Genomic DNA, 22454 nt, shown 5'->3' on the forward strand with positions numbered 1-22454 from the left:
GGTGTGGCAGGTGCTCTGTGGTGTTAGGTGTGGCAGGTGCTCTGTGGTGTAAGGTGTGGCAGGTGTTCTGTGGTGTTAGGTGTGGCAGGGGCTCTGTGGTGTTAGGTGTGGCAGGTGTTCTGTGGTGTTAGGTGTGGCAGGGGCTCTGTGGTGTTAGGTGTGGCAGGTATTCTGTGGTGTTAGGTGTGGCAGGTGTTCTGTGGTGTTGGGTGTGGCAGGTGCTCTGTGGTGTTGGGTGTGGCAGGTGTCCTGTTGTGTTAGGTGTGGCAGGTGCTCTGTGGTGTTAGGTGTGGCAGGTGTCCTGTTGTGTTAGGTGTGGCAGGTGCTCTGTGGTGTAAGGTGTGGCAGGTGTTCTGTGGTGTTAGGTGTGGCAGGTGTTCTGTGGTGTTAGGTGTGGCAAGTGCTCTGTGGTGTTGGGTGTGGCAGGTGTCCTCTTGTGTTAGGTGTGGCTGGGGCTCTGTGGTGTTAGGTGTGGCAGGGGCTCTGTGGTGTTAGGTGTGGCAGGTGTTCTGTGGTGTTAGGTGTGGCAGGTGTTCTGTGGTGTTAGGTGTGGCAGGTGCTCTGTGGTGTTGGGTGTGGCAGGTGTCCTGTTGTGTTAGGTGTGGCAGGGGCTCTGTGGTGTTAGGTGTGGCAGGGGCTCTGTGGTGTTAGGTGTGGCAGGGGCTCTGTGGTGTTAGGTGTGGCAGGTGTTCCGTGGTGTTAGGTGTGGCAGGTGCTCTGTGGTGTTGGGTGTGGCAGGTGTCCTGTTGTGTTAGGTGTGGCAGGTGCTCTGTGGTGTTAGGTGTGGCAGGTGCTCTGTGGTGTAAGGTGTGGCAGGTGTTCTGTGGTGTTAGGTGTGGCAGGGGCTCTGTGGTGTTAGGTGTGGCAGGTATTCTGTGGTGTTAGGTGTGGCAGGTGTTCTGTGGTGTTGGGTGTGGCAGGTGCTCTGTGGTGTTGGGTGTGGCAGGTGTCCTGTTGTGTTAGGTGTGGCAGGGGCTCTGTGGTGTTAGGTGTGGCATGGGGCTCTGTGGTGTTAGGTGTGGCATGGGGCTCTGTGGTGTTAGGTGTTGCAGGTTCTCTGTTGTGTTAGGTGTGGCAGGTGTCCTGTTGTGTTAGGTGTGGCAGGTGTTCTGTGGTGTTAGGTGTGGCAGGTGTTCTGTGGTGTTAGGTGTGGCAGGTGCTCTGTGGTGTTGGGTGTGGCAGGTGTCCTGTTGTGTTAGGTGTGGCAGGGGCTCTGTGGTGTTAGGTGTGGCAGGGGCTCTGTGGTGTTAGGTGTGGCAGGGGCTCTGTGGTGTTAGGTGTGGCAGGTGCTCCGTGGTGTTAGGTGTGGCAGGTGCTCTGTGGTGTTGGGTGTGGCAGGTGTCCTGTTGTGTTAGGTGTGGCAGGTGCTCTGTGGTGTTAGGTGTGGCAGGTGTTCTGTGGTGTTAGGTGTGGCAGGTGTTCTGTGGTGTTAGGTGTGGCAGGTGTTCTGTGGTGTTAGGTGTGGCAGGTGTTCTGTGGTGTTAGGTGTGGCAGGTGTTCTGTGGTGTTAGGTGTGGCAGGTGCTCTGTGGTGTTAGGTGTGGCAGGGGCTCTGTGGTGTTAGGTGTGGCAGGGGCTCTGTGGTGTTAGGTGTGGCAGGTGCTCTGTGGTGTTAGGTGTGGCAGGTGCTCTGTGGTGTTAGGTGTGGCAGGGGCTCTGTGGTGTTAGGTGTGGCAGGGGCACTGTGGTGTTAGGTGTGGCAGGTGTTCTGTGGTGTTAGGTGTGGCAGGTGCTCTGTGGTGTTGGGTGTGGCAGGTGTCCTGTTGTGTTAGGTGTGGCAGGGGCTCTGTGGTGTTAGGTGTGGCAGGGGCTCTGTGGTGTTAGGTGTGGCAGGTGTTCTGTGGTGTTAGGTGTGGCAAGTGCTCTGTGGTGTTGGGTGTGGCAGGTGTCCTGTTGTGTTAGGTGTGGCAGGGGCTCTGTGGTGTTAGGTGTGGCAGGGGCTCTGTGGTGTTAGGTGTGGCAGGTGCTCTGTTGTGTTAGGTGTGGCAGGTGTCCTGTTGTGTTAGGTGTGGCAGGTGCTCTGTTGTGTTAGGTGTGGCAGGGGCTCCGTGGTGTTAGGTGTGGCAGGGGCTCCGTGGTGTTAGGTGTGGCAGGGGCTCCGTGCTGTTAGGTGTGGCAGGTGCTCTGTGGTGTTGGGTATGGCAGGTGTCCTGTTGTGTTAGGTGTGGCAGGTGCTCTGTGGTGTTAGGTGTGGCAGGTGCTCTGTGGTGTTAGGTGTGGCAGGTGCTCTGTGGTGTTAGGTGTGGCAGGTGCTCTGTGGTGTTAGGTGTGGCAGGTGCTCTGTTGTGTTAGGTGTGGCAGGGGCTCTGTGGTGTTAGGTGTGGCAGGGGCTCTGTGGTGTTAGGTGTGGCAGGTGCTCTGTGGTGTTAGGTGTGGCAGGTGTTCTGTGGTGTTAGGTGTGGCAGGTGTTAGGTGTGGCAGGTGTTCTGTGGTGTTTGGTGTGGCAGGTGCTCTGTGGTGTTAGGTGTGTCAGGTGTCCTGTTGTGTTAGGTGTGGCAGGTGCACTGTGGTGTTAGGTGTGGCAGGTGCACTGTGGTGTTAGGTGTGGCAGGTGCTCTGTGGTGTTAGGTGTGGCAGGTGCTCTGTGGTGTTAGGTGTGGCAGGTGTTCTGTGGTGTTTGGTGTGGCAGGTGTCCTGTTGTGTTAGGTGTGGCAGGTGTCCTGTTGTGTTAGGTGTGGCAGGTGCTCTGTGGTGTTAGGTGTGGCAGGTGTCCTGGGGTATTAGGTGTGGCTGCTAATCTGTGGTGTTAGGTGTGGCAGATGCTCTTTGGTGTTAGGTGTTTTGTGGTGTTAGGTGTGGCAGGTGCTCTGTGGTGTTAGGTGTGGCAGGTGTCCTGGGGTATTAGGTGTGGCTGCTAATCTGTGGTGTTAGGTGTGGCAGATGCTCTTTGGTGTTAGGTGTTTTGTGGTGTTAGGTGTGGCAGATGCTCTTTGGTATTTTATTTAGGTGTTTTGTGGTGTTAGGTGTGGCAGGTGCTCTGTGGTGTTAGGTGTGGCAGATGCTCTTTCGTGTTAGGTGTGGCAGGTGCTCTGTGGTGTTAGGTGTGGCAGATGCTCTTTGGTGTTAGGTGTGGCAGGTGTCCTGTGGTGTTAGGTGTTCTGTGGTGTTAGGTGTGGCAGGTGTTCTGTGGTGTTAGGTGTGGCAGATGCTCTTTGGTGTTAGGTGTGGCAGGTGTCCTGTGGTGTTAGGTGTTCTGTGGGGTTAGGTGTGGCAGATGCTCTTTGGTGTTAGGTGTGGCAGGTGTCCTGTGGTGTTAGGTGTTCTGTGGGGTTAGGTGTGGCAGATGCTCTTTGGTGTTAGGTGTGGCAGGTGTCCTGTGGTGTTAGGTGTTCTGTGGGGTTAGGTGTGGCAGATGCTCTTTGGTGTTAGGTGTGGCAGGTGTCCTGTGGTGTTAGGTGTTCTGTGGGGTTAGGTGTGGCAGATGCTCTTTGGTGTTAGGTGTGGCAGGTGTCCTGTGGTGTTAGGTGTTCTGTGGTGTTAGGTGTGGCAGATGCTCTTTGGTGTTAGGTGTGGCTGGTGTCCTGTGGTGTTTGGTGTTCCTGATGTCCTGTAATTCTGTTCTCTCTGTTTGATTCCATGGCAATAACTCTTTCTGTTGCTATGGGTGAGGTTGCCATTTCCCTTTCTGCATGTTTTTTACTAGAGCCTAGCAGGTAGAAATCAGAGGGTCTAATACGCTGTGACTTTCTTTCTGCCACAGCCCCGCCATTGTTCCCAAACTCAAAAGGAGACAACAGGTGGAGTCAGCAACCAGCAAGTGTAAGTATCTGACCCAGACGCCAAATGACCATATCTCACCAATGCATGATCACTCTGACGAAGTGTCCAAAGGAACACAGCAGAATCTGCTGTGGAGAAACCATGTTACCTGATGTAGCTCTGAAGGGTACTTCAGAAGATGATTGGTTAGTCATTTGCAGATATGGTAGAATGGATTGATTACTCAACTCTGCTGGCTACTGATATTAAAATAAGTATGATATTTGCTGATTAGTTCAGAACTTTATTTATTTCGGTGAAGTATGTGACATATTTACTCTACGCCCTGTTAGAGAAAGCAGCTTCCTGAAGCCCAATCACGTGACCAGGGGATAGCACAACAGCTGGGAGGGCAGAGCAGGACCCAGATAAGGACACAGGGGGACAGATAGGGACAGAGGAGGATGCGGAGGACAGCGGAGGACACAGATGAGGAAACTGGGACAGATGAGGACACGGGACAGATAAGGACAGGGAGGATTGAGAAAGACACAGATGAGGACATAGGGGGGCAGATGAGGACATGGGGACAGAAGAGGACACAGATGAGGACACAGGGGGACAGGGGAGGATGTGGGGGACAGAGGAGCAAACAGATAAGGACACAGATGGACAGAGGATGAACGAGGAGGACACAGATGAAGACACAGGGGGACAGATGAGGACAAAGAGACAGAGGATGACACAGGAGGGACAGAGGAGGACACACATGAGGACATGGGGACAGAAGTGGATGCAGGGGGACAGGGGAGGATGCGGGGGACAGAGGAGGACACAAAAGGTACAAGGGGGGGGATACAAAGGGGACATCGTAATAGGGGAAAAAGGTCAATAAGATGCCCCTGCACCATGGACGCACCAGGTATTAGTATATGTTTTTTTCCTCCGGGTTTGTCCTCTAAATAGGTGCGTCTTATGGTCCGAAAAATACGGTACATTGTGTTTTTCTACGGCGGACTCAAAGCGCTTCAAGGCGGCAGCCACTTAGCGCCACGATCATTAGATAGCCTTGCCCAAAGACTCCTTACTGTTTTTAGCACTGGCTTGAGCCAGTATTTGAACCCTGGTCAAAGGCTCAAATCCAAAATAAAAGATAACAGCCTTACCAATACTCTATGCAGCTCACCAGATCAGATGTTTCTCACTGCCTGACTAGATAAGCAGCATGCTTGTTTCAGGTGTGATTCAGACACTACTGCAGCCATATAGATCAGCAGGACAGCCAAGCAACTGGTATTGTTTAAAAGGAAATAAATGTGGCAGCTTCTATATCCCTCCCAGTTCAGGTGTGCTTTAATATGTACAGTGTATAGGAGTGAAGCTACAGGTAATCAAAGCTGCACAATGGAGTTTTTCAGTTTTAAAAGTTCAATTCTAATGTTAATACCTATAATTTATACTAATTATTATGTATTTATATAGTGCCGGCATCTTCTGCAGCGCTGTACAGAGTATATTGTCTTGTCATCTTGTCACTAACTGTCCCTCAGAGGGGCTCACAATCTAATCCCTCCCATAGTCATATGTCCATATGGTCTAATGCAGGCATGGGCAAACTTGGCCCTCCAGCTGTTACGTAACTACAAGTCCCACAATGCATTTGCCTTTATGAGTCATGACTGTGGCTGTAAGACTCCTGCAATGCTTTGTGGGACTTGAAGTTCCTTAACAGCTGGAGGGCCAAGTTTACCCATGCCTGGTCTAGTGTATGTATCATAGTCTAGGGCCAATTTAGGGGGAAGCTAATTAACGTATCTGTATGTTTTTGGGATATGGGAGGAAACTAGAGTGCCTGGAGGAAACCCAAGCAGAGACAGGGAGAACACACAAACTCGGTGCAGATGGTGCCCTGGCTGGGGTACAAACCAGGGACCCATCACTGCATGGCGTGAGAGATAACCACTATGCCACTGTGCTGTCCCTAAGCAGCCTCTAATCAACATGGCTGCTCTGGTTCAGTTTTGGGTTCAGTTGAACACGAAGTATAACTGGCAGAGGTGTGCCTGTTGGTGCACTGTGAAATTTGACAGTTTGTGCATAGGCTGGCATACTCCTGTACCATGGCCTGACTAGTCGTTGGTGTTCTCCCTGAAGTAATGGCAATGTGATTGTTGGGGCAAGAACTTCATGGAAGGGAATTGGTGGGTGGGTGGTCAGGGTAGGAGAGAATTGACCTATGATTAAGGTGGGATGGATGGTTCCGGACAATGTGGTCACTTTTTGTATTTTTAGGAGCAGGCAGTGTGGACCACAGTTCCCCAACCCTGTCCTCAAGGCCCACCAACAGTGCATGGTTGTGTGGAAATCCACAGAGGTAGTTAATCAGCTCTGCTGAGACACTAATTACCCCATCTGTGCATGTTTGTGGTTTTCTGCAAAACCTGTACTGTTGGTGGGCCTTGAGGACATGGTTGGGGAATGTCACAGGAGCCCTCAGTGGCTGACCGCACTTAGCCTTCTAAACGGTGCCAGCGCACAGATCGTGCGAACTCTGGTCGCAGTCAATGCGCAGGAACCGTTAAGAATTAGCCGCAGACAACTCAGAAGGGAGCCTGTGAGACACGGGTGATTACAACGTCACCTACTGGTTCAGAGTAAACTGCCACCACCGCGGTTACTATGGGACCGTGGGGCCCACTAACTGACTGACTAATCCTGCGAATAAAACGGTTAAACACACGATATTCTGTCTAGCCAACAACAAACAAACAGTAGCGTATCTTCAGAGACCCGGGATCATTTCTGTGTGTGCTGATAAGCAGGGTAGCGGAAAGTGAATGACTTGGAGAAAGTCGTTTATTCACGCAATATAAATAATTAATATATACAGACAATTAGGAAAATCAACAATTATGAAAACAGCAATAGCCAGTATGAAAAATAAAAGAAGGGAGAAAAATACTTAGTTCTGGAAAGATGTCCTTATTGTGGGAAGAATCATAAAGTCCTTGGTTTCAAAGTCCAGAGTTCAGAGTTCAGACCAGGTGGATGCCCGCATATCCTCAAGCTGGCATCTGATGAGTGCAAGATGGTTCAGTGTGGAGGACCCTGAGTTTTTGTCCTCAGCCATTCTTATGCCCCTGCTTCAGTAGGAGGGAGTGAGGGCGGGGAGCTATACACCTCCTTCAAAGATGAGATGAGCCCTCCTCTTGTACTGGGGCTAGAAATCATATCTACCCATATATGGGCTCTATCTCACAGAACCGTACAGGTCAGGGCAGATTTACTAATATTTCCAGATCTGCCTCGATGTACCCAGCAGTCTGATACCAAACATGAGGGGTGGGACCCCTGTGGTACCATTAGGGCACTGTTGGACTGCCTAACGGGCAGTCTTTACCTCAGAAGGTTCTGAAATGTGCTCAGAACCAACGCCAGGCAGGGCCCTACCTGCTCTGTTAGTTTGGAGGGTCTGCCAGCCTGGCAACACAGAAAATATGATACATATAGCAATTTATGGAATATGAGAGACCCCTGGGATTTATACCAGGTCATTCCCAGGCAAAGGTTCTTTGAAGTTGGCAGCAGCAAGCCACATGTCGGCTCCCTGCTGGGAAAAGGAGTCGGAGTGTCTGAGTTCCCTCACTCTAAATTTGGTTCTGTCATGGTGTTTGTCACCTTATACCTGATGGATGGGCCATCAGCACAGCTTGAAGCCAGGGACTCTCTGGGCCCAGGCTCATTAGCATATCAAAAGGGCCAACCAGCATTTGGAATGGTGCTCTCTTTGCTAAGAAAAGGACTGCAGACCTCCTACACAATAAATCCAGAATCTATCGATTTGAAGCGCAATCGACGCAGAGAATCGAGTGCGATCGTTCTTTTCTTCACGAGCGGTTCCAGGACGCGCCTGCGTCCCCGCAATCGTCCGTGACAGCCCTCCCTGGGGAGAAGGCAGATAGACATGCATCAGCAAGATGTGTGTCGTTGCCGCTAACCTGCGATATCTGATCTAGTTCCCCGTTGCAACGGGATAGCCCGTCGGCGTTCTGGTGTCGGCTGCCTGCCTTGTGTTGAATCGTGAAGTCATACTGCTGTAATGACAGGCTCCAACGTAAGAGCTTGCCATTGGTCCCAGCAGTGCGGTTCAGCCAACTCAGGGGATTATGGTCGGTAATGATCGTGAAGGAGCGGCCGTACAGATACGATTGTAGTTTCTGTAGGGCCCACACGATCGCTAGGCACTCCTTTTCAGTTGTGGAGTAGGCTACCTCTCGGGGCAGGAGCTTCCGGCTCAGGTAGAGGATAGGGTGTTCATCTCCTTTTCCATCCACCTGGCTGAGGACTGCGCCGAGACCGTAGTCAGAGGCATCGGTTTGCACAACAAACCGACGACTAAAGTCCGGGGCCTGAAGCACAGGGGCACTCGCGAGTGCCTGCTTCAACGCTTGGAAGGCGTTCTCGCAAGCGGGGGTCCAGCTAACAACCTTGGGGTGTTTCTTGCTAGTGGCATCGGTCAGGGGCTTCGCCAGGGTACTATAGGCTGGAACAAATTTCCTATAGTAGCCGGCGGTCCCCAGGAATGCCTGGACCTGCTTTTTCGTGATAGGCCGAGGCCATGCCAGGATGGCGTCAACCTTTCCCGTGTCAGGTTTCAGGGTGTTACCCCCCACCCGGTGACCTAAGTACTGCACCTCGGTCATACCAATCTGACACTTACTCGGCTTAACTGTCAGATTGGCTGCGGCCAGCCTCTCTAGTACCTGGGACAGGTGTTTGAGGTGTTCCTCCCAGGTGGGGCTGAACACCGCAATGTCATCCAAGTACGCTACAGCGAACCCTTGCAGCCCCTCCAGCAGGTCGTTTACGGCCCGCTGAAACGTGGCAGGAGCGTTCTTCATCCCAAAGGGCATCATCGTGAACTCGAAGAGGCCAAAAGGGGTGATGAAGGCCGACTTCTGCCTCGCGTCAGGTGCAAGTGGTATCTGCCCGAACCCCCGGCTCAGATCCATGATTGATAGGTACCTGGCGGACGCCAGCGTATCCAACAACTCATCGATGCGAGGCATGGGGTAGGCGTCTGTAGTGGTGATGGCGTTCAACTTCCTGTAGTCCACGCAGAACCGAGTTGTCTGGTCCTTCTTGGGGACCAGGACAACAGGGGCTGCCCAGGCACTACAGGACTTTTGAACCACCCCTAGCTCCAGCATCTCCCTCACCTCTTTCTGCATGTCCGCTTGCACCTCTGGGGAGACGCGGTAAGCGGATTGCCTGATGGGGGGATGGGTGCCCGTATCTACCCTATGCACTGCCAGACTGGTCCGCCCCGGGACACCGGAGAAGGTGTGCTGGTACGGACCCAGCACCTCCTGCAACTGCTCTTGCTGGGACGAGGAGAGTTGTGGGTTGACGCTTAGGTCGCTGTCCACATCTCGTATGTCAGCCAGCAGGTCTAATAGGGGGTCTGCCTCTCCCTGCTCTAACCGGCTGCACACTGGCAGCACATATTTGGTCCTGTCATGGTGGGCCTTCAGCATGTTGACATGAAAGCTTTTCTGTTTCCTGCCTCCCATGTTCACCAGGTATGTCAGAGGGTTTAACCGTTGCACTATAGTGTAGGGTCCCTCCCAGGCCGCTTGCAGCTTGTTCTGCCTCACTGGAAGAAGGGCATACACTTTGTCACCTACCTCAAATGACCTCTCTCCAGCAGTGCGGTCATACCAGAGTTTTTGTTTGGCCTGAGCCTGGGCCATGTTTTCCGTTACCATTTCTGTGAGGGACTCCATCTTGTCCCTGAACTTGAGGACATAATCAACTACAGAGACATCTGTGGGGTCCCCCTTGCCCTCCCACGTCTCCCGCATCAATTGTAGGGGTCCTCGGACATTCCTACCATACAGGAGCTCGAACGGGGAGAACCCGGTAGATTCCTGCGGCACCTCCCTGTATGCAAACAACAGATGAGGCAGGTATCGTTCCCAGTCCCCACCTTGCGACTCGACAAACGTGGTCAGCATTTGCTTCAGCGACCCGTTGAACCTTTCACACAGTCCATTGGTCTGCGGGTGGTAGGGACTGGAGACAATGTGCGTCATCTGTATCTTTTTGCACAGGGCCTCCATGAGTCCGGACATAAACTGGGTTCCCTGATCAGAGAGCATCTCCGCAGGGAACCCGACTCGGGAGAAAATGTTAAGTAGCGCATCGGCTACCTTGTCCGCTCTCAGGGAGGAAAGTGCCATGGCCTCAGGATAGCGGGTGGCGTAATCCACCACCGTCAGGATGTACCTTTTGCCACTGCTGCTGGGAGTGGGCAACGGTCCAATTATGTCGACCGCCACTCTGTGAAAGGGCTCACCTATGATTGGCAGTGGACACAAGGGAGCTTTGCGGGGATTCCCAGCCCTTTTTACCTTTTGGCAAATGGTACATGAGCGGCAGTAGTTCGTCACATCTATCCGCATTTGAGGCCAGTAGAAATGTCCCCGGATACGATCAAGTGTCCTGTGGATCCCCAAGTGCCCGGCCAGGGGAATGTCATGTGCGGACTTCAGCACATGCCCCCGGAAGGCACTAGGTACCACAAGCAACTTGGTACCCATTCCCATTTCACCTTCGGTGGGGTGTACAGGCTCACTGTACAACTTCCCGCCTTCCCAGTATACCTTGAAGGTAGCCTCGTCTGTGAGGGGCTCAGAAGCCTGTTTTCTGAGGGCCTCGAGGCTAGGGTCAGTCTGGAGTGCTTGCACAAATGCAGCACTCTCACTCTCAGCCAGCTGGCCCGTGGCATATGAGGTTAGTGGCTGAAGGGTCCCATCCCTGTGGTCAGAGGAGGGGGAGGAGGCCGGAACCTCCTCCACCTGTCCTGAGCTCAGGTCCTGAGCAGTACGGCTGCGTGTTACTGCTAGCACAGGTATACCTTCAGAATGGCACATATTGGCATCACCTACATCATTGTTACAAGCATTAATAACAGTAACAGGAACATTTTCATCACAGACAGTTTGTACATCAACCACAGGTTCCCTTGAACTGGGCACGTTCAACCCACCTCCCCCCTGTTCTTGCCCCTGGGTGCAAAGTACCTGGGTGTGGGCAGAGAGTCCGTCTCCGTCCTGGCATTCCACAGGGCTTGGTGCAGGTTCATAGTACGACACCAGCGTGCCTAAGTCGGTCCCCAGCAAAACAGGGACCGGCAGTTGGTCCAGGATCCCAACAACCTTCTCGTGGACCCCCACCCCCCAGTCGATGGACACCCGGGCTTGGGGAATGTGAGAAAGAGTGCCCCCCACTCCAGTGAGGGTGAGGTACTGGTCAGGGATGATGGCCTCTGCGGGGACAAGGTGTGCACGCACCAGAGTGACATCTGCTCCGGTGTCACGGAAACCAGTGACAAGCTGGTCATTCACAGTAACCAGCTGGTGATTGCTTGTGATGGGGGAGTTCCCTGTCCCCTTTGCAAACATCAGGTTGGATGCGGCTCCTGGTTGGGGTACGCTGGCGGGTGGTGTCTGCCGCGGGCGAGGTGCGGGTGGTCCAGGTGCTGGGGTGGTCTGCCTCCGCTCCGGACAGGTGAACTTCATGTGTACCGTCTTGTGGCAGTAGTGACAGGTGACCTCTCCAGGGGCTGCAGACCTGGGTGCGGAAGCTGTGCTGGGTGGCCTCTGTGGCGGACGGCTCACAGGGGCAGGAGAGTCTGCCGAGGTATTGGGCTGACCTCCCCTCCAGCTGGATGGGACAGTCCTGCGGGTATCAGCCACCTGGGTAGTTGCAAAAGTCTCAGCAAGGTCTGCAGCGACAGTTGCTGAAGCCGGCTTGCGTTCTAGCACAAATTGTCGTACATCAGCAGGGCAAATGTTCAGAAATTGTTCGAGGACTATCAAGTCCTCCAGGACGCCATAAGACCCTTTGGTGAGGCCTAGAGTCCACTGCCGGAGTGTGGTGAGCAAGCTGCTGACCACATCTCGGTACGAATCAGAAGACTTTTTCTGCCAGGCCCTGAACTTTTTGCGATAGGCTTCTGGCGTCAGCTGGTACTTAGTAATGATAGCGTCTTTTATAGCAGCATAATCATTATCCTTCTCCGCAGGCAATTCTGCGAAGGCATCAAGCGCTTTGTAGCGCAGCAAAGGTGTCAGATGTCTGGCCCACTGGTCTTGGGACAGACGATACTGACGGCATGCTTTTTCAAAAGACCGCAAAAACAAGTCAATGTCTGTGTCTTTTTCAATATTAGCAAACTTAAATTTTGCACTTACGGGTGCTGCAGCTCCTTCAGCAGGGAGGCTGGGCGGTGAACTCCGGCTGGCCTGTTGAACCTTTGCCATGTCGAGCTCATGCTGTCGTCTCTCCCGCGCCTCTGCAGATTGGCGCTCCCGTTCTCGCTCAGCGGCATCCCTCTCTGCGTGGCGTTCAGCAGCAGCAGCAGCAGCAGCTTGCCGCTCCCGTTCCTCTCGTGCTTCCATGTACTGCATGTACTTTTCCAGGTCAGTCTCCATCAGCTTTTGTAATGCCTGCTGCATTACCGGGTCAGCACCCATGGACAGTCCAGTACTGGCCAGTTCCGGGCGAGTAATGTCAGAAACTCTGGGATTGGGGTCCATACTGACAGTCTCTGGCGTAACTGTTGCAACAGGGCCCGCAGGATGCTCAACCTCTGTACGCCTAAGATCTTCAGCCTCTGGTTCCCCTTGATTGTCAGATGGGCTGGTATCCACCTCAGCGGACACTCCCGGCTCCCGCAGTTGCTGGGCATCCCATCTGGACAAGTCTGCTATCAGGTCCCGTTTTGTCTTGCGGAGGATGCCAATGCCCCTCTCTTCGCAAAGATTTTCCAGGTCTGCTAGGCACATGTTCTGGTAGTTCCCGGACATTTCCATGCCAAATAAAATAAAACTTTGGGGAAGGGGTACTGGCTACACAGTCTCTCTGTATATATAAAAAATATATTGCCTTCCAGCTACACCAACGAATTAGTTCGTTTCTCGATAGCGCTAGCGCTATCGCAGATACTTTCAGCACAACACAGATCCAACCGCTGCCTAACACTGTCACAGGAGCCCTCAGTGGCTGACCGCACTTAGCCTTCTAAACGGTGCCAGCGCACAGATCGTGCGAACTCTGGTCGCAGTCAATGCGCAGGAACCGTTAAGAATTAGCCGCAGACAACTCAGAAGGGAGCCTGTGAGACACGGGTGATTACAACGTCACCTACTGGTTCAGAGTAAACTGCCACCACCGCGGTAACTATGGGACCGTGGGGCCCACTAACTGACTGACTAATCCTGCGAATAAAACGGTTAAACACACGATATTCTGTCTAGCCAACAACAAACAAACAGTAGCGTATCTTCAGAGACCCGGGATCATTTCTGTGTGTGCTGATAAGCAGGGTAGCGGAAAGTGAATGACTTGGAGAAAGTCGTTTATTCACGCAATATAAATAATTAATATATACAGACAATTAGGAAAATCAACAATTATGAAAACAGCAATAGCCAGTATGAAAAATAAAAGAAGGGAGAAAAATACTTAGTTCTGGAAAGATGTCCTTATTGTGGGAAGAATCATAAAGTCCTTGGTTTCAAAGTCCAGAGTTCAGAGTTCAGACCAGGTGGATGCCCGCATATCCTCAAGCTGGCATCTGATGAGTGCAAGATGGTTCAGTGTGGAGGACCCTGAGTTTTTGTCCTCAGCCATTCTTATGCCCCTGCTTCAGTAGGAGGGAGTGAGGGCGGGGAGCTATACACCTCCTTCAAAGATGAGATGAGCCCTCCTCTTGTACTGGGGCTAGAAATCATATCTACCCATATATGGGCTCTATCTCACAGAACCGTACAGGTCAGGGCAGATTTACTAATATTTCCAGATCTGCCTCGATGTACCCAGCAGTCTGATACCAAACATGAGGGGTGGGACCCCTGTGGTATCATTAGGGCACTGTTGGACTGCCTAACGGGCAGTCTTTACCTCAGAAGGTTCTGAAATGTGCTCAGAACCAACGCCAGGCAGGGCCCTACCTGCTCTGTTAGTTTGGAGGGTCTGCCAGCCTGGCAACACAGAAAATATGATACATATAGCAATTTATGGAATATGAGAGACCCCTGGGATTTATACCAGGTCATTCCCAGGCAAAGGTTCTTTGAAGTTGGCAGCAGCAAGCCACATGTCGGCTCCCTGCTGGGAAAAGGAGTCGGAGTGTCTGAGTTCCCTCACTCTAAATTTGGTTCTGTCATGGTGTTTGTCACCTTATACCTGATGGATGGGCCATCAGCACAGCTTGAAGCCAGGGACTCTCTGGGCCCAGGCTCATTAGCATATCAAAAGGGCCAACCAGCATTTGGAATGGTGCTCTCTTTGCTAAGAAAAGGACTGCAGACCTCCTACACAATAAATCCAGAATCTATCGATTTGAAGCGCAATCGACGCAGAGAATCGAGTGCGATCGTTCTTTTCTTCACGGGCGGTTCCAGGACGCGCCTGCGTCCCCGCAATCGTCCGTGACAGGGAACTCTGTGTAGACAATGTTGTGTGAAGTAAGAAGTGGCCATATGCAGCAGATCTGAGGTAAAATTGAACCTGACCAGTGGGGGGAGGTGGTTTGGGGATAAAGTGGGCATGGACACACATGAATGATGGCATTGCAGCTTTCTTGTGTCTCTGCCTCCCCCCGTAGTACGTCCCAGCTTTCTGATTCTCCCCAAAAAGCTCTCTCAGCCTCCCAGTTTCCCACCACGGAGTGTTCTCCCATTATAGTCTCTGCCATATAATTATGCATTTCAATGTAAAGTTCCTTTGTAATATTGTGCATTGTATAATAATGCCATCGCTTTAGTGGTTCCTTCATTTGCAGTGCTAACTGCCCCCTTTAATGTGCCCTCCATTATGACGCTTTCTCCTATTATAATACCCCCCACATAGTGGTCTTCCCTATTGCAATGACCCCAATAATAGTAGCTCGGCATTTATAGTGACACGATAATGACCGCCTCAGTGGAGAATTGTGAGAGAATCCAGTGTGTGTACAGCGGCCACCCGACGTCTAAAGATCCAGCATCCCAGTGTGGTGGAAATTATTGTAACTGTTAAAATTTGCGCCCTTTACCTTTCCTGCTTCACATAAATTGTCCAACCCTTCTGCCTAGCACTAACCACCTCTCTTTTCTGCCTGGGCAGCACGGTGGCGTAGTGGTTAGCTCTCTCGCCTTGCAGCGCTGGGTCCCTGGTTTGAATCCCAGCCAGGGCACTATCTGCAAAGAGTTTGTATGTTCTCTCCGTGTCTGCGTGGGTTTCCTCCGGGCACTCCGGTTTCCTCCCACATTCCAAAAACATACGGATAAGTTAATTGGCTCCCACTAAAAAATTGGCCCTAGACTACAGTACTTACACTACATAATATAGACATATGGCAATGGTAGGGATTAGATTGTGAGCTCCTTTGAGGGACAGTTAGTGACAAGACAATATATATATATATATATACACTGTACAGCGCTGCGTAATATGTCGGCGCTATATAAATACTAAATAATAATAAAAATAATAATAACACTACCCTACTACCACTCATCCTGTGCCTTACACTAACCTACCCTATCCTGTGCCTAAAACTACATTACTCTCCACCCATCTTGTGCCTAAAACTACACTACTTTCCACCCATCCTGTACCTAACACTAACCTACCCTATCCTGTGCCTAAAACTACATTACTCTCCACCGCTCCTGTGCCTAACACTAACCTACCCTATCCTATGCCTAAAGCTACGCTACTCTTTACCCATCTTGTGCCTAACTACACTACCCTCCATCCATCCTGTGCCTAACACTAACCTACCCTATCCTGTGCCTAAAACTACACTACAGGGAGTGCAGAATTATTAGGCAAATGAGTATTTTGACCACATCATCCTCTTTATGCATGTTGTCTTACTCCAAGCTGTATAGGCTCGAAAGCCTACTACCAATTAAGCATATTAGGTGATGTGCATCTCTGTAATGAGAAGGGGTGTGGTCTAACACCCTATATCAGGTGTGCATAATTATTAGGCAACTTCCTTTCCTTTGGAAAAATGGGTCAAAAGAAGGACTTGACAGGCTCAGAAAAGTCAAAAATAGTTAGATATTTTGCAGAGGGATGCAGCACTCCTAAAATTGCAAAGCTTCTGAAGCGTGATCATCGAACAATCAAGCGTCTCATTCAAAATAGTCAACAGGGTCGCAAGAAGCGTATGGAAAAACCAAGGCGCAAAATACCTGCCCATGAACTGAGAAAAGTCAAGCATGCAGCTGCCAAGATGCCACTTGCCACCAGTTTGGCCATATTTTCAGAGCTGCAACATCACTGGAGTGCCCAAAAGCACAAGGTGTGCAATACTCAGAGACATGGCCAAGGTAAGAAAGGCTGAAAGACGACCACCACTGAACAAGACACACAAGCTGAAACGTCAAGACTGGGTCAAGAAATATCTCAAGATTTTTCTAAGGTTTTATGGACTGATGAAATGAGAGTGAGTCTTGATGGGCCAGATGGATGGGCCCGTGGCTGGATTGGTAAAGGGCAGAGAGCTCCAGTCCGACTCAGACGCCAGCAAGGTGGAGGTGGAGTACTGGTTTGGGCTGGTATCATCAAAGATGAGCTTGGGGGCCTTTTTGGGTTGAAGATGGAGTCAAGCTCAACTCCCAGTCCTACTGACAGTTTCTGGAAGACACCTTCTACAAGCAGTGGTACAGGAAGAAGTCTGCATCCTTCAAGAAAAACATGATTTTCATGCAGGACAATGCTCCATCACACGCGTCCAAGTACTCCACAGCGTGGCTGGCAAGAAAGGGTATAAAAGAAGAAAAACGAATGACATGGCCTCCTTGTTCACCTGATCTGAACCCCATTGAGAACCTGTGGTCCATCATAAAATGTGAGATTGACAAGGAGGGAAAACAGTACACCTCTCTGAACAGTGTCTGGGAGGCTGTGGTTGCTGCTGCACGCAATGTTGATGGTGAACAGATCAAAACACTGACAGAATCCATGGATGGCAGGCTTTTGAGCGTCCTTGCAAAGAAAGGTGGCTATATTGGTCACTGATTTGTTTTTGTTTTGTTTTTGAATGTATATTTGTGAATGTTGAGATGTTCTATTGGTTTCACTGGTAAAAATAAATTAAAATGGGTATATATTTGTTTTTTGTTAAGTTGCCTAATAATTATGCACAGTAATAGTCACCTGCACACACAGATATCCCCCTAAAATAGCTAAAACTAAAAACTACTTTCAAAAATACTCAGCTTTGATATTAATGAGTTTTTTTGGGTTAATTGAGAACATGGTTGTTGTTCAATAATAAAATTATTCCTCAAAAATACAACTTGCCTAATAATTCTGCTCTCCCTGTATTCTCCACCTATCCTGCTCCTAACACTAACCTATCCTATCCTGTGCATAACACTACACTGCCCTCTACCCTTCCTCTGCCTCACACTTTCCACCCCCTCTCTTCTATCTAACACTAATCTCTCTTCTGGGATGCAAATTCTGTCAGGTTGCATAAAGCGCTATGAGACCGGATCGTTCGCGATCAACGTTTGCTTTGTTCTCCCCACTCCCCCGCCTGCGCTGAACTACTCTGCCTCTTTCCATAGCAACAGACACGTTGTTAGCCTGGAGGTTAATGACACATCTGTATAGTGTCAGGACTGAATTTTCACCTAAAGGATCGATTACCAATACTTGCCAGGCGACAGAAATGCCCCCATTGTGTACGTATGCAATTTCCCATAATATTTTGGATGGAATCGATAATTTCCGCCAAGCCGATCTGATTTTCAATCGTTTTTCTGATCGATTTTACACAGAATTGATTAGAATATCAATAAAAAAAAACAATCGGAAATCAGATCGGACTTGTTGGAAGTTGCCAATTCGACCCAAAATCTGATGGGAAATTGCATGGTGTGTACCAGACATTCAAGGGTTTAATGAATTTTTAACAGTTTTGCCACTGATAATATCTGAAGGACAAACAGTTACTAATCTCCTTCTTATTCAATCTCCACCCCAAACGCTCGTTGTGGGATTCTCATTTTAATGTCCTTTTTATTGTCTGCTGAGATGAGTTCTTGTGACATCTGACCTATTTTCATTTCAGGCCTATGCAACAGTACCAGATCGGCAAGGTGAGTGATAGGAGGTCTTACTGGCTGCACTGAGGGTGCGGGGAAGGGGATGTTTAGAGGGGCTTTGATGATTGAATCACATACCTGTCCAGCCTTCCCTTGTCCCTCCTTTCCCCCACATAGTTTCTATTACCTACCGTATATAGTTGCATATAAGCTGACCTGCATATAAGCTGAGGAACCTACAAAAAGTGATTGACTCACGTATAAGCCCCTTCCCCAGTACAGCCCTCTTCACAGTAGCCAGATGTGCCCCCAGTACAAGTCACCCTTCCTCCCCATAGCCAGATGTGCCAAGGATGATACAGCTGTGTCTCAAGATGCCACTAGATGGCGTCATAGATATGAGGCATGCCAATTGCCACACAAGAAGAATCCCTGATCATTGCACTGCTCACTGACGCATTGCTTCCATGCTCCACTCCATAAGCCAGGGGACACAGGTAGTCTTGAGCAGCGCACTCTGCACACCATGTTGCAGGGGATGGGGGGAATGGACACAGCAAGGAGCAAGCTGGTAAGAGCAGGATCACTAGTGCACAATCCTTACGCTCCTCCGCCATTTTACAAAACCTGCTCCACCATCCGTTCTGCTCCACTGACTCGCATATAAGCTGAGGGGGTAACTTTTCAGTGCTGAAAAAATTTAGTGCTGAAAAATTAGGCTTATACACGAGTATATAAGGTTTATTTACAGTGTTATGAGCAGGGTTGTCACTTCAAGGCAGCAGCCCCTGCAACCGCAGAGGGGCCCGGAGGCGAATGACGGCTCACCCTGCTGCCGCACAAATTTGAAGGTGGGGTTGTTAAATACTATTCGTCGCAATTCGGAGGGAGAAGTACCCTGTGCGCGGGGTGCGGACTCCAGCATTGCTGCTATAGCCGCACCAAGCTTCGGAGGTGTGCGGTCCTAGCAGGCACCGAAGAGCCTTGCTTCTGGCCCAGAACAGTAAGGTGGCCCCATCTATTACTTCACTCTCTCTGATAAAGGGATCCATCCTTCACATCAGGTGTCTCTGTGGCTACACTTGTTATGAGCATGAAGATTATATTGTCCACACTTGTTTTATGACCCTTGCGAGATGGGCCCTCAGGCTGTGAGGGTTACCGGGGGTAGGTAAGGGAAGGGGTGCGGTGAACATTAAGGGGTCCCATCTAAGTTTTGCTGGGGGGCCCCATCATTTGCAGTTATGCTCCTGGCTACGAAGGATAAAATGTATTTCTTTGAGAATGATTTGGTGAAGCTGTTTTAAAGTGAAGGTTCAGCCCTCTCATTTTAATAATAGTAAATTTGCATTAATAAGAAATCTGTACTTTTTTTGCAAAGGCTGAGTGAATAAAATGCTTTTGAGGTATGTTCTCTATATCTGAATAAGCCGGGCCAGATCAACTCAGGCAGCCACTCATTCTGGGGCTTGTTAATGGTAAAGTTCAAGAATCATCACTTCCCCTCTCACCAAGCTTCTGTTTATCCACTTCACTATTTCCAGCTTGACGGATACAGAGTAGGGACACCAAGAGCCAAATATAGTGTATGTACTGGTTGTTGGAATGAAGTATGATAGAGTAATAAGCTATACTCACAAAGCAGGGTTACCTCAAAGGCAACCACTGTATAGGCAGGTGGGGAGATTAGACCTGACTCCACTCAGGATTAAGAAGTTGCTCTCCGTAGATGAGGAAAAAAGGGGGTGACACCCCCCCCCCCCCCCCCCCCACCAGGGGTGGACTTGATATATTGTAGTATGGATACAGAGGCGCCAAAAGGATAAAAGTATCCAAAGAGCTCAAAACATGAGGAGGCAGTGGTGGACTCACCTCCTCCAAGCAGACACACAAATTGCCAATGTGTTTGTCAAATACAACAAGTTTATTTACATACTCCGGGGGACAATGCAACGCGTTTCGCAGGTTTGATCCCGCTTCATCAGGCAATGGAGTAATAGCATATGGGGTCAGTAGAAGAGCCAGGCACCTCTTGACTGATTGTTATGTAAAGCTGGGGCCTTTTATTTTATGAAGTCAGCACCATACTGTCCTCTGTGTGAAGGGTGCTGTAAATATAAGGGGGACCTGAGTGTCAGCGGTGAGGGACAAGAGCAGAGAGTTGTGTAGGATCATACACCAGGCAACCTAGGCAGGTGCTCGGGGCTTAGTGGGTGTGAAGGGGCCCACCAGCCAACTTCTCAGACCTCTCTCTACTTCAGTATACCAAAGACCACAAAATGGCCCCAAATCTACTATCTTGCCTAATGCCTCATTATATCTTAATACATCTCTGGTTCGGTTCAGCTCAGCTACTCAGCCAATCTGAACTGGCCCAGGACTGATAACTAGCTAGCTGCACAGTATCCAGAAAAGATTAAAGGGAACCTAAACTGAGAGGGATGTGGATGTTTCCTTTTAAACAATACCAGTTGCCTGGCTGTCATGCTGATATCTTTGTCTGCAGTAGTGGCTGAATCACACACCTGAAAGAAGCATGCAGCTAATGCAGTCTGACTTCAGTCAGAGCACCTGATCTGCATGCTTGTTGAGGGGCTGTGGCTAAAAGTATTAGAGACACAGGATCAGCAGGAGAGTCAGGCAACTGGTATTATTTTAAAAGGAAAAATCCATATCCTTCTCAGTTTAGGTTCCCTTTAAGATGAAGTGGGGCCAAGGCAAGATACTAGCCTTTACTCCTTCCTATAGTATTTTTGGTAAGCTGAGGTAGGAGAGTGGCCAAAGTGGTAGCTGGGTCCTTTGATGCCCACTAGGCCCCAGGCAGTATATTTATAGAACTTCTACCTATCACTCCAGCTCTACCAACCTTCTCATTGCAGCTGAGTCTCTAGATGACTATGAAGATGTAAATGACCCAGCAAAAGGACGAACGCTTCCACTTAATGGAGGAATGGGTGAGTGTCCTATACAGCGCAATCAGAAACTGCTCAACTTAAAGGAATCCTGACGCAAGAGGTATATGGAGGCTGCCATATTTATTTCCATGCAAACAATGCTAGTTGCCTGGTTGTCCTGCTGATCTTTCTGGCTGCAGTAGTGGCTGAATCACACACCTGAAACAAGCATGCGGCTAACCCAGTCACACTTTAGTCAGAGAGTCTGATCTGCATGCTTGTTCAGGGTTCATGGCAAAAGTATTAGAGGCAGAGGATCAGCAGGACAGCCAGGCAATCTGCATTGTTTAAAAGGAAATAACTATGGCAGCCTCCATATCCCTCTCACTTCAGGTGTGCTTTAAAGAGGACCTGTAACTTTAAAAAGTCCCCTGGGGGTACTTACCTTGTGAGGGGAAACCACTGGATCCTAGTGAGGCTTTCCTATCCTCTTCCATCCCACGATGGTCTCGCTAGCGGTCCCCGAACGGCGGACATGTAAATACTTATGTCAGCAGGGGAAAGGCTCTGGGTGCTCCAGAAGATTCCCAGGTCCTCCAGGACCACTATGCCCTCTTCGTGGACACACTCCCGTCTGGGTATGAGCATGGCGGCCACAGCATGTGGGCACACAGATGGCCACGCCTCCGCAGCAGCATGGCGCCACTTGTGCACAGAGAAGAAAGCCGTGCATGAGTGGCACCATGTTACTGAGCAGGAGTGGGCCGTCCGTGTGCTTGCACTCATACACAGAGGGGAGCATACTTCTGTACCCTTGCCACACTATGTCCCTGTGAACTTCACTTCAGGCACAGGGGCGTAGATATGCGTCTCTGTTTGCTTATCGCCGCCACTCACGCTCGTCACGTCTCTCCTGTTCGCATTCGAAGCAATCCTGTCACAGCTGAAACAGCTGTTCCCAACCCAAATTACTGTGCCTGTAATGAATCAGAGCCCCAGGTAAGCATGATGTATACACTTGGCTCCTTGTTCTACTTATGGAATATGGAAGTTAGTGTAGCCAAAAGGTACAAATACACCTGAATGCTACATTATACTGTACACTTACATAATATACATTATTATTTTTAACTCCTCCCACCCTTACCTGATAGTTACCAAAATAAAACACTTGTTAAAAAAAAAAAGATATAATTTAAAAAAAAAAAAAAACATAAAAAGTTCTCTTAGGGACTTTTTTTTTTCTTTTTAATATGTATGTCATGAGGGTATATTACTGTTGCTTGTAATTGTTATAGTTTTAAAAAAAAAAAAACCTCAGTAGGGAAGTTGTTAATGTTGAAGCTTATTTAGAGGGTCCCAGCGCAGTGCAGGTGGGAAGAAGGGAGACGGGGAAGCCTCTGGACTACCCAGAGGCTTCTCCTTATTGAGGCAAGTATCTTTTTTTTTTTTTTTTTTCTTTCTTGGTGAGTCTTCAGGTTTCCGTTGTGCGGTCGGAAGTATCTCCCTGCATCTGAGATCCTTAGTGTATGTGAGAATGGCTGCTACCGGTTCCCTGAAACTTGGTTTGATGTAAATTCACATCGCACGCACGCACGCACGCACGCACGCACATCACATACACAGAGGCATCCAAGCATGCTGCCTGCCGGAGCGTTCCCTCAGCCACCGGTTTGCTCATCTGCCCGCCTGCCAGCCGCAGAAACCAGGACGAGCCCCAAACGCTAGAGCTGGAGGGAGATAAG

At 50.0% G+C, this 22454-nt stretch overlaps 1 protein-coding gene across 3 annotated transcripts in view; it reads left to right on the forward strand.

The window, feature by feature from the left end:
• PTPN18 (protein tyrosine phosphatase non-receptor type 18) overlaps window positions 1-22454 on the forward strand; it is a 220565-nt gene that overhangs the window by 187622 nt on the left and 10489 nt on the right. For all 3 annotated transcript variants that reach the window (XM_068248793.1, XM_068248794.1, XM_068248792.1), the window contains 3 exons: window positions 3700-3758; window positions 17842-17869; window positions 20695-20769. In XM_068248793.1, the coding sequence (XP_068104894.1) occupies window positions 3700-3758; window positions 17842-17869; window positions 20695-20769 (162 nt within the window). The remainder of the gene's footprint in view (window positions 1-3699; window positions 3759-17841; window positions 17870-20694; window positions 20770-22454) is intronic.

Source organism: Hyperolius riggenbachi, chromosome 8, assembly GCF_040937935.1.
Source record: "Hyperolius riggenbachi isolate aHypRig1 chromosome 8, aHypRig1.pri, whole genome shotgun sequence".
NCBI lineage: Eukaryota > Metazoa > Chordata > Amphibia > Anura > Hyperoliidae > Hyperolius > Hyperolius riggenbachi.